Source organism: Brachycentrus maculatus, unplaced genomic scaffold (assembly GCF_059751285.1).
Source record: "Brachycentrus maculatus isolate JH-2025_06_01 unplaced genomic scaffold, ASM5975128v1 h1tg000344l, whole genome shotgun sequence".
NCBI lineage: Eukaryota > Metazoa > Arthropoda > Insecta > Trichoptera > Brachycentridae > Brachycentrus > Brachycentrus maculatus.
The window spans coordinates 494328-507659 of NW_028281093.1; the positions used below are offsets into that span (position 1 = coordinate 494328).

At 31.8% G+C, this 13332-nt stretch overlaps 1 protein-coding gene across 1 annotated transcript in view; it reads left to right on the forward strand.

The window, feature by feature from the left end:
• Positions 1–13332, forward strand: part of ss (aryl hydrocarbon receptor spineless) — a 212332-nt gene that overhangs the window by 97315 nt on the left and 101685 nt on the right. The window contains exon 4 of the mRNA XM_088269315.1: positions 7211–7401. Coding sequence (XP_088125441.1) covers positions 7211–7401 — 191 coding nt within the window. The remainder of the gene's footprint in view (positions 1–7210; positions 7402–13332) is intronic.

Below are 13332 nucleotides of genomic sequence, written 5' to 3' on the forward strand. Positions count from 1 at the left end.
GGTAGGCGACACAAATAAAAAGCAAAGGGTGTACGAGGGACCTTTACAGCGCGCGGAGCAGTGTATCCGCTAACTGGATCGCCACTGTATAAATCAGCGCGTTCACACCCGCACTCGGCACTCGGCAGCGCGGTGACACGCCTAAATTACTTCACCAATTTATTGTCCGGCGAGAGGAATCTTTTCTCATTTCTCATCTCTCGTTTTTCAGAACGCTCCCGCGACTTTTTAATGTAACGATTATCATTTTGTCCCTTTTATCGTGACACGGTTTCCGTACAAACAGGGTGTTCAAAAACACCTTTGCCACATAAAGCAATATACCTACATAAAAAAAATTAAGCGCGAAAAGACTTCTAGCCCTATCGTTCGAAATTTCAGCCTTTTTATTTATTTGGCAGTCACCCAATGAGATGATGTTTATGCCAGTGTCAAATCTTATTTTTATTGAAATTAACAAAGCTATTATTCTTAAACCCAAATTATAACTATTATCCAAATTAAGGATACATAATGAAATTATGACTAACAACCCCAACCACGGTACAAAGCCGTGATTACGGAATGACATCCTGTAGTTGCAGCCGCTCGTGGTGCGCTGGCAGGGCATATCTGATCACTTCACGGCTTCCCGCGCAAACTGCTCTCCTCACTCCGGATGCCGATAATTACAGCCGTTTTGGGTGAATCATTGCACGGCTTGTAATACTCTTAACATCTCCCCAGAATCGGCTAATCGAAGCTTTTCAAATCATTACAAAATTATCACCATTGTTTTTCAATTTAGTACAGAAAATAAATAAGTACATTGGTTGGCTTATTGCTAAAACGGAATATCTTCCAAACAACCAAAAACAGACTAGTGATATTGATCAAAACGTTTGATACCTACAATATATAGCTGTTTGCAATCAGAGGGTAGGTAGTACTTTAACATAAAAAAACGTAAATTACAAAAGCTGATAATAAGGAGCGCAAAGGAAAAAGGGAGTTTAGGGAAGGAGGTAGAGGGAAAAACTAAGGAACAGTTAGGATTCCAATGATAAATAGTAATGTCTCAGACGTTTCTTAAAAGTTAGTTTCCTAGAGCTTTCTTAATTTTCCCCACACATTTTTGCATGACTATAAATCATTCCATTATGAAAACTATATATATATATATATATATATATATATATAATATTCGAAACATTTGGGCGTGTCCAAATCTTTATTCACGAATCTGGGTTTATCCACTTATGAATCTCAACACAGATGAAGAAGAATATGGAAGTCTGGTAGACCATCCGACTTAGGTTTACAGAACATCCGATGTAGGTCGTAAACCTTATACATAGACTTTTATTTCATTATAATTAAAATATAACTTTGTTCAAAAGTCACTACAAAATATATTTTTAAATATTAAAATTTGTAGTGATTTTAAAACAAAGTTATATTTTAATTATAAAATGGAAAATCAGAAAGTTATTTTTCATCTATGGTATGTTGCGATGTTAAGATGTATTTATTTAAGTTTTAAGAAAATAAACTTTATCCTGCTTGAATACACCTTTGTTTGCTATTAGCTGTAAATATGGCACCATGATAATACGATTATTGTGTTTAAGGCCTTACTTACATTCAATAATAGAGTTCATTAAGCGTTCGACTGCGCAGAGAGCCAGACAGCTGGTATACATATTGGATTCATTTTTGTTTTTTTTTTATTATATTATGAAAAAATATTTTTATATGTTGTATTTAACTCCAAACATTTCTATAGCTCTTTTTTTCATAACCATATATTTATTTCAAAGAATTTTTTTTTTTTTTAATACAAATTCGCTACTTTAAGCAAAAAATTCAGTTTCGTCAAATGCTACCTGAATTTAATGAAAATTAAGTTGCGATCTATCGTATATTGGACCTCAAGTATTAAAAAATTAACTTCATCCTACTTGAATACAAACATTGTTTTTAATTAGGTTTAAATATGGGGACATGATGAAACAAGTACAGTAAACCCCCCTATAGCGTTGAGATGGGTTCCGCGCTATCGGGGGGAACGTTATAGGGGGTTAATGCTTTAAAATTGTATTTTTACATTTTAATTAACCAGAATGACTTGACCGAATATACGAACCTACTGCATTGTACGGGGGAACACCATTCAAGGAAAAAAACAGCTTCATCCCTTATAGGGAAAAACCTTATAATAGTGTACGTTATAGGGGGGTTAAGTGTATTGTGTTTAAGTTTACGTAGTCATTTTGTGTGTAGCTAAAAGTTCTCAAGGTGCCCTTAATCCTTTTGTTTTACGAGTACTTTGTTACATTTCGTTTTTTGAGGATTATTTCGATTACAGTACCTCTCGACCATCGCCTAATGACCGCCCATTACAAGTAGCCCGAGGGAAGAGGTATAATATTATAGCATTACAGGAACCGCGATTAGCCACCATCAGTCAAGCGAGATTAGAACCGAGTCTGATGCTCCCCCCATACAATGTCCAATAATTAAGCCGATCTATGTATAACAGCCGCAGTCATCATTCGTTATATTCCACACTTTGATTGCCCGGGACAATTATACTATTTAACAACTTTGGAGATAATTTACTTATAATTGTAATAATTAAATAATCAACTCGAAAATTCGTAGGCTTCGGTTTTTGGATGGAGCCCATTATTGATAACGCGCAAAACGAAGTTCATTGACTTTTCGTCGTGTTGGGGAAACTAGGTTCTATGTGGATTCCTTATAGTTTTGAGATATGAGAGGTTGAAATTTTAGATAATGTTTTCTCTAATATTCTATATAAATACTTGTTTATTATTTTAATAATATGATTAAATCAAACCGGAAAGCAAATTTAATGCAACAGTTTTTAGAAAAGTTGGAATAATAAATACAAATGAATAATCTGACCGTTTGTTGCCTTTTATATGCTGACGACGCTGTTCTTCTTGCCGATAGCAAAGAAGACCTGCAAACGTTGGTGACAAAAGTGTATAATGTGTGCAAGGAAAGTGATTTATTGATGAATGTTAGCAAATCCAAAATCATAGTTTTTGAAAGAGATGAATGTAGATCTGAGTGTGAAATATTGGTAAATGGGGAGATTTTGGAACAGGTAGATGATTTCATATATTTGGGTAGTATGTTTTCTAGGGATGGAAAGATTGATAAAGACATAGAAAGGAGAGTGAATGCTGGGAACAGAGTGAATGGTGCACTAAAATCAGTTTTAGCAAATAAAAATCTATCAGCGGAAGCTAAACTGGCAGTACACAATGGAGTTCTGGTTCCAACCCTTATGTATGGAATCGAAGCATGGAGTTGGCAAAAGAAGGATGAAAGCAGACTGAATGCAGTCGAAATGCGATCCCTCAGACGAATGTGCGGCAAAACGATGTTTGATAGATGTTCGAATGATGAAATTAGGAAAGAATGTAAGGCTGAGATAAGCATTATCGATAAAATTAAGAAAGGTGTGTTGAGATGGTTTGGACATGTGGAGCGTATGAGCGAAGAAAGAACGGTTAAACAAATTTATGGAGCGAATGTAGTTGGAAAAAGAAGCAGAGGACGACCGAGGAAAACTTGGCACAATCAGGTATGTCAAATACTTGAAAGCGGCCGGGTCAGGAGTCGTAATAATCGTCGGGTATGTATGAGGAGATGCATGAATGTAGAAGAGGCAAAGAATGTTTGCAAAGACAGAGTGGTGTGGCGTTCGATTCTCTCTGCCTACCCCTGCGGGGAAGCGGCGTGATGGTTAGTTAGTTAGTTAGTTAGGAATAATAAATAATTTTTAAGAAAAATAAGTTCAGATAGAACCTTGTAACCTTGAGATTTTTCAAAATTATTCAAATAATACAATGCAACAACGTTCTATCTCAAATAGAACCTTGTTGCAGTCACTTAGATGACCAAAATATTTATTTTAATTTGTTTATACTGCCAAAGTTGGTGGAATGAAAACGTTTTTTTGAATATTTTATTATCAATAACATTAGGAAAAACAAACAAAACATAACGTATATTGATTATCATAAATAAGGTTGATATTTTTTTTATATTATAAGAAACAATTTAACAGAAATAAACATAACACAATAAAACTTTAATTAAAAAAAAATACATGCAAAAACATATTTACACCTAATTTTCGAAATAAAGCATTATAAGACATGAGTGAATGAGAAGACACGAGGAAATGAATTGATATGATCCCTGACCAAGCGCCTTTTTTCTTAGCAATTTTGTGGTGTTTTCCATGTTTACCCCTTTCGTTTTGTGAAAGTATACCTGTTGTAGCGTCTTCTAATGTGGACACCGTATATAACCTTCTGAGATATACCTATCTAGTGTTCCCAAATAAAATATTTTGCATACGAAACATGATTGATTCATTTTTTAAATAGTATTTAAACGTAAACTTTTTTCTTTCGGAAACAAAATGATATTTTAGAAATAAAATGATATTTTTCATTTTGTGACAGTCCATAATGCTTTTTATGAATCATGTTTCTTATATCTTCTGGAATCCAGTGCCCCGCACTTAAATTTGCACTTTTCCAAGCAATTTTTCTTTTTGAGTACTTTTTTAGCAGCAACCAATTGCCTCTGGTAAATAATGATAAATTCAACAGTGTAAATTCTACAGATTATCGCGAAAATTACTGATTTTTATTTCAAAATATGAAAAATGTATGCTTACACTACCTTTCTGTATCATTTTTTCGGGAATATTAATAAATTCACCAGTTATAACTGGTGAATTATCGATATAATGATACTTTTTATTTCAATAATAATTATTTTATCAAAATTTTATAGAAAATTGCATTGAATCAATACTTCTAAGCAGATTGTACTATAGAATAGAAAAAAGTAGGCGGAAATGATTAAATTCGAAATGTTTTTTTCATTGGGAGTAGTAAAATTCGTAAACTGGCAATCGGCTTTCACATGCAAAGCTGTCCATCACCGCTCTCCCTCGTACGGTACCATTACTGACCTCGGGGGTCGCATCCCCTAGGAAGCGTATACTGCCGGACGGACACTGCACCACCACTAGTGTCAGTACCAATACCAGCGCAATACTAATCATCTCCGTGAGTTACTGTTGTAGGAACACCAGGTGCTAACCAGAAGGAAAGGAGAGTTAAGTGAAGCGAATTGGGACGATATGTTTTATGATCTTTATACAAGGCATTTAACATCGTATAGAAATTTATCCGGTTATGATGATGTTGAATAATGTTCTTCGCAGAGAGGAAATCATAGAAGGGAAAAGGGTGACAATCTGGAAAACGATATTCACATCAATGCAGGCGCCGTGCCGTGGCGTAGTTGGGTAGATGCTCGAGTGCGAAACTGGCGTCGCGGGTTCGATTCCTGCCAATTGAAAAATAAATTCAAGAAAAAAATATTTTTCATTGGTCTGGGTATTTGTGATGTATTTTTCACATAAACCTTCCCTATCCTTACTATCCTACCTGCAGACAAGCATCTAAAATAGACGCATTGCGGGTTATTAATATAAAAAAATAGTCTTGACTTATTCTTCTAATTTTGGCACCCTGCGCTGAAGGTTGGCAATCATCATGACAATTTTAACTTTGTCTGCAGTGGCTAATAACTTTTGTTTTAAACGATTAATGATAGAGTGAGATTAATATATGTGAGATTAATATACATATTTTTTCCTTGCTACGTTTACTTACTTATTTGCCTTGTAATATATAATAATATGTATTACTTCGTATTTCGTCCCTTTATATATCCAAATCAGAAAATGGTTAAACCTCCTTTTTTTCTTTAAATGTATTTATTTATTCAATTAATTTATTAAAAACACGTGTACACATTAATAATCTGTATTTTGGCTCATCAGGGAAAGGTTATGTTGAGCCGAAACACTTACGTGCAAAAGTTTAATACGATTATAATATAGTATAGTTTTAGTATCTGTAACTTCTTTCTCTATACTCTTGGGTTTTAAAACATCTTCTTTTCAATGTTATTCAACCCATGATCATGATAATCTTACCAAAATACTTTAAAAAAAAAAACTAGATTCGACAGATCAGTTATCCTGTAATGAACTTTCACGCTTTACTTTTACCCAATATAAACCGTCATTTCCATATATTGTTTGATGTCTAAAATTTCAATTAGAAATATGTTCGAGTGCTTACCCGAACATATTTTTGAACAAATTTTTATTCATATCTTTAAACACAAGCCAGCTAAGCTTTTAGCTGGCTTGTGTTTAAAAATATGAATAAAGGTGTAACAGAACAGAGATCGAACGTTGAGCCTATGACTCAACGACATCATATTCTCATATTTTTGTTTAATTGCAATGACCATAGTATGAGGATGAGGTAAATCCACAACCCTCACCACTCAGTGCTGAACGTTTGTATTGCGTGTCTGTCTCAGTGTTCGGAGTAATAATATTAATAAGGGATCTTACCTAGCAGCTACCCTGTACATACGTTGAAACCATTTCTCCAGTGGTCAAGTTTAACGATCGCCTGAATAGGAAATGATCCTGAAACTAAATCATATTCTTTACACACAGGTATGTGAGATAATCCTGCTGAATAAACAGGAAAATGTTATTCAGTTAAAGGGAAAAAATAAGTTTGTAAGTTCAATTTTGAAGCACTCTTTTATCACATAGTTATTTTTTAAATAATTTGAAATTTCATAATTTTATGATCAAAAAGCTTATGGTATAGATGAAAATGTAATTAAAAAAATAAGACGGAATCATAAAAATTCCAAGGAAAAATGAAAAATTTTCATTAGTTAGTTTTTTAAATGCATATTTTTAAATTTGATAAAATACTTGTATCATGTTTAAATTATAACATAAGTCTTGATATAAGTAATATTCTACCAACTAATTACCTTTCTTAATTAGTGTACCTACTGCTCGTATTTAGGAAAGGAATACCCTCAATTAAATATATTTTAAACTGAGATTTTTATTTTAAGTAATTTTGAAAAATATATATTTTGTATATTAAAAGCATTTGTTGCTTTATGGTATAACACTCAACTCATCATTCATCATTCACTTCTACCACATGAAAACAATAATTCTTGACTGCCGGAAAATTTGTAAACATGCATTATTTATGCTTTTCAGTGTTTTTGTTTTGTATGCATATGATTACGGTATTTTATATAGTTTTCTATTTTGTTTCAGTTTGAAGCCTCCTCCGAAGGATGGGGTGACGAAGAGTAATCCCAGCAAGAGGCACAGGGAAAGGCTAAACGCAGAGTTGGACACGCTGGCATCTCTTCTCCCTTTCGAACAAAACATCCTCTCCAAACTAGACCGGCTCTCGATTCTCAGACTCTCCGTTTCATACCTTCGGACGAAGAGCTACTTTCAAGGTAAGATTTTTCAATCATTTTATACTTGAAGTAAAACAAAACTTTGCGTAGATTCAATATAAGAGTCAAAGAACATCTACAAGTCTTGTTGGCTAATTTATACTAAACTAAACAAGGTTTATTTGATTGAATTCTACATTTATTTTTGTATATGTTAGTTAATACGTGACGCGTTTCGTCTTATTAAGACATTATCAAACACAACAGTAACAATAAATCTACAAGTCTGTTCACAGGTATTTTGCCTCCAGTTTTTTTAAGTGATTTATTTGGCAGTATAAATAATTTACAAAAAAAACTAGAGGTAAAATAAATGTGAACACTTATTAAAATGATGTATTTGGCAGTATAAATAATCTAGAGGTTCAATAACTGTGAACAGATTGTAAGGTGCCTTAATAATAATCATTTTTTGGAATTTGCTAATCACCCTATATCTGAAGACCATAATTTTAACAAATTAACGGGTATAGAAATTTTACATGTAAATAAAACTGATATTTATTTAGATAATCTAGAAAAATAATATAAATAAGTAAAGCAATCAATAAAGACTTACCCATAATAAATAACCAATAAAATTTACCTTCAAGTCCACTTTTAAAAATATTCCCATTGTGATTCATTTGTCTTCTTTCTCTCTTTCAAAATTTTATTTTTATACGAACGTCAAATCGTAATAATTTTATTTTAATGACCTGACGATGTAATAATTTTCCGAAACCGGTAGTCACGATAGTCATAAGTGTTAAAGTGGTATTACACAAAGTAAACAATGGATGATAAGGAGAATAATTTTATACTTTGTCTAAAACTAAACTAACCGTCACGCCACTATGGAATCGGACATTTCTCTCTAGTATCCTTAATGTTTTTTGCATAAAAGAAGGCAGTTTGAAGTACTATAATGAACCTGTTAGAAATCGATTCGTTCATCCTGATGCATAGGTACCAATAAAAATGACTAGCTACGAGTATAAGACGCCCATCTTATATAAAATATATCAGGTAATTATGCTAACAACATCTCATTAATCCTGCCTAGGTCTAGTTTACTAAATAAACAAGTAATTATGAGCAATACATTTTAAAAATAATTTGCAATTTACCGTTTTAATTCGTGATTATTTGCAACTAACCTAGTTTGCTTCACCTTCACAGTTTTCTGTACAATGGATATTTTTTGTTTCGTTACAACACTACTTCCATACCTGATAATTGCAGAAATAATACAAAGTGTAATTAAAATACTTATGATAAACTAACAAATATTAAATAATGATTATCGAGATTTAATGTAATTTAATATCTTTTCACTGATGTATGAATATATGTACATATATATGCACGAATGTAGAAGAGGTAAAGATTGTTTGCAAAAATAGATTGGTCTGACGATCTTTTCTCTTTGACTACCTCTGTTAGTTAGTTTAGTTAATTTTTATCATTAAATATTTCTTATAATTAGTTTATTTGTAAAAAAAATAAGACTTGATACTGGCAGAAACATCCTTTTACTAGGTAACTGCCAAATCAAAAAAAATGATAAAAACTTTTTAAAAAAGATTAAAAAGTCTCGATAACTGTCTTATCACGTGATATTCTAATGTATAAACTAGACAATATAATGTAATGTAGGTACATATCAATATATAATACTGGCATTAAATTAGTCAACTTTGGGTAAGGTTTAGACACTTTTAAACATTTTAATATCCTTTTCATTGTAGGCCATAAAATGTTTACAACTTCTTTCAGCCTTTTACGACAAATATTCCAATTACATGCATTAGCGCTGACTTTCCCATGATATTACGTACATTTCAGAGAATTAACGTGATTTCGTTTTCTTCGGAGAATACGCGGGAATAGAGCAGCTAAAATAGTTTATTCATTTTATACGAGCACTGAAAGATGTTATAATTACTTTTTGAACGACTTTAATATGGATTATTTCCAATTTTATTTTGATGCTTTATTGACTTGACACATTTGTGTAGTAAAATATTCAAAATATATAGAAGCTATCTTTAGTTTAAAAAGTGAATAAATCAAATAATGTCTAGTATTTGATAAAACATAATTATTGGTATAATAATTTTTGAAAACATATTTTGAGTATTTGAGTAGAGTGTGATTGATTATGTGAACTTTTTTAAAAGTATCTACCTATATTTTTCAAAAATATAGGTAGCTTCTATTATATGATAAATGTATGTTAATAATAAATAAATAATAAAACCCTTATCCGCACACCAATAGTGCATAGGGTACTGCGTCATATAACGCAGTGTTATCTTGATCGTTTACACATGAAGGATAGGTGATTAGCCCTCCGCTTCAGGGTCCGGGGTAGTATTGAATAAATATTACAGTGAAAAAAATACTTATATTTATTTGACCCCCCCTGGGAATCAAACCCGGGACCTCCAGAACGGTAGCCGAGCGTGTTGACCATTACACTACGGATGTGGACGTGATGTATGTTACTCATAGATTTTATGTAACTTCTGTATAAATATTTGATTCAGAACCCTTAACGTTTAAAAAAGTCGACGAATTTATTTTTTCGGTTCACTTATTCTTTAGGACAGAGCTTGGATAGCAAATAATCGAAGAATAATTGCAATGCTAAAACAGCAATGGCGAGTTTGTACGAGTGGAACAGATGAGTGAAAAAAGAACAGTAAAATAAATTTATGAGGCGATTTCAGTCGGAAATAGGAGCAGAGGAAAACCGAGGAAAAATTGACATGATCAAATACCCAGGAGAGGAAATAATCGACGAGTTTGTAAGACGAGATACATTATATACTTTCAGCAGTCAGTTTAATTTTTTAATTCTCTAATATTCTTCTCAATTAATAATATAACGTCACCATATTTATTTTTGTTTTTAAATAATCTGAATATTCATGCGATGTCTTGATTGGCAATGAATAAAGTATACCAAATGAAAACGTCTCGCTTTTCCGTATGACAAAATAAAGGTAGATAGATGAATATAGTAAATGTATATTATTTTATGTAGTTTGTTATTATTGCTCGTATATAACGTGATATTAATGTTTAAGCTAACAATGATTCAAACATAATACCGTTATTGAAGAATGAGTTTGCTACTTTTATTTGAAAATATCTTATAGAAATAATAGGTAGGTATCCAATGGTAAACATATTTGCAATTAACTTATATTTGGTTTCATCTTTATGATTTGATGAATAAATATTAATAAAACAATTTTTTATTACTATAATTTATTACTATAACAGCACGCTCGGCTGCCGTAATGGAGGTCCCGGGTTCGATTCCCAGGGGGGGTCAGATAAATATAAGTGATTTTTTCACTCTAATATTTATTCAATATTACCCTGGACTGGTACCTGAGCGGAGGGCTGATCACCTTTCCTACATGTGTTAACGATCAAGATAACACTGCGTTTATATGATGCAGTGCCCTATGCACCATCGGGGTACGGATAAGGGTTCAAAATGAAATAATTTATTGAAAAAAATAACGATTTTTAAATGTCTATAAATTTTGTTATAAACATATTTAATTCTTTGGCAACTTATTTAAAAAAGGAGATAAAACTAACGAAATTAACGTTTTATTTTTTTATTATGCTATAAACTTTATTAAAAAATTTGAGGTAAAATGTAGCAGTGTAAAGCGTAGTAGGTAGGATAAATGTTAATAATAAAAATATGTAATTATAAAAATATAAATAAAAGAAACATAACATAAATGATAAAAATAAATAACAGTAGGTGTACTAAAAGTAAAATGCAGTTTTTGAAAGATATATAAATTATCAAACTGTAGTTTGATAATTCCCTAACAAGGTGAAACAATTGTCACGGATTAAAAAAAAAAAAAAATACTTTATTTTAACTACTTTTTATTGGTACATTTCTCCAATAAAAAAGAAGAAACAGTACCCATAAAAAGTGATGAAAAACAAAACTTTAAAACGCATAAAATGTGCTCCAAAGTATTTGCGAAAAATATTCAATTTAAAAAAAATAATGCTCAAGAATAGCATTAAAAGTAGGATTAAAAAAGTACACAAAGTGAACGATGAATGATAAGGAGAGTGTTAAGAATAAGAAGCACTAGTCTCGTAATTTACGATCAACATATGTATGTCTTAAGTAAGTTGTGTACCACAACAGATTTATTTTTAAATGAAGTAAATCTTTTTTTGTTGATATTATTCATTGTTTAAGAAAATTTTAAAGTATACATATTTGCTTTTACAAACACTTCATTTGGGATTATTATGAAGTGAAATGCCTTCAGGACCATAACCGATTGCTTATCTTTATGGGAAAAATGTCCCCAGGAATGCATAATATTTCATTATGTTTAGGAATGAACTCTGTCGAGGATATAAAAATAAAGCATTCATAAAGTTGCATATCGCAATCGAAAGCCACGGTCGTTAAATGGGTATATGTTGGGAAATTCTAATGAGCCTTGAAAAACGACGGAAAATAAAGGAAAATTTATATTAACTACGTTTCCTAGAATACCTTGGAATTCAACAGTGGACTTGATATATTTGCATATGATTTAGCAGTGCAATTACTTTTCGAAAAATCCACACGGTTGAAGGTTTATGGTCAAACATAGAGTTTTTTGAATTAGTAATATCGGGATCCTATGTGAATACGTAATGGCAGTCAATTCAAAAGTTTCAAAATAGCTAAACAAAGAGTTTTTTTAATTAGTAATATCGGGATCCTATGTGAATACGTAATGGCAGTCAATTCAAAAGTTTCAAAATAGCTAATGGCATATGAAATTACATCCGTAATAACAAAAAGAAAAGTCGTCATTTTACGCTAGATAAAACAAGAAGCATGTTTGATATCTTTTAAAACATAAGTCAAATTTTTATATAAAAAAATAATTTTTAGCGACACACAATTTTTATAAAACTTATTGATACGAGTAGGTATGGTGAAATTGATTTTATGCCTGTTAATTGTTTTCTTATATTAGTAATATAGTTTTTTGGTATGATTAGTAATATTGTAATTTCTGTATGTATGTATGTTTGTTTATATTTATATATCAAACTACAGTTTGATAATGCCCTAACAAGGCGAAACAATTGTCACGAAATTTTATTTTTATATTCAAAAAAAAAAATTTTGTACAACTTAGTAGACTCAAATCAGTGTTTGATTTTAATATTTAAAATATATTGTGTCGGGTTGTAGTCCCGTGGTTATTGTCGCGGATTCTTAAGTCAGAGTCTCTCCGCTCGAACCCACTCAACCACAATTTGATACATATTTCTAATAATAATAATCTGCTTAGACTCACAGAAATAGTATAAAATTCAAATATTTGTGTAAATAATAAAACACAAATATTTCTCTTCTTATATAAAAAAATAAATAAATTCGTAGAATGTTGAATTATAATCCAATTCCAGTAATGCCATAACCGTGTAATTTGTTACTATTAGAAGATATGACTGCTGCATTCTGTATTAAAAACATCAAGAAAAATATTTCGTATCAAAATTGTATTTCATTTCGAAAACCGACGCATTCCGTCCGGCGTCGGGGCGCTTCGCTGGCGGCTTTTATACGAATTTTAATGGCGCCATCGCGTGACTATTTCGGGAACCCCGTTCCCCTTCTCTGCCTGCCCCCGCGCGGAGGTTTAGGGGTAGTCACCGACCACATCCATTGTGCTCCCTATGTTTGTACGAAATTCAATTGTGAATATATCACCGGTCGCGCCCGCAACTTAGGGTCGGATCTGGAAATTATTTTTAAAAAGCCCTTTGCATTTCGTTTGGGCCATTATATTTTATTATCATACAGGTACATAAGATGCTGCTTCTTAAAAAAAGTCACATTCCAATATTAGTTTACGATTTTTTAAATTGCGCGTGAAAGCGCGCCTGGCT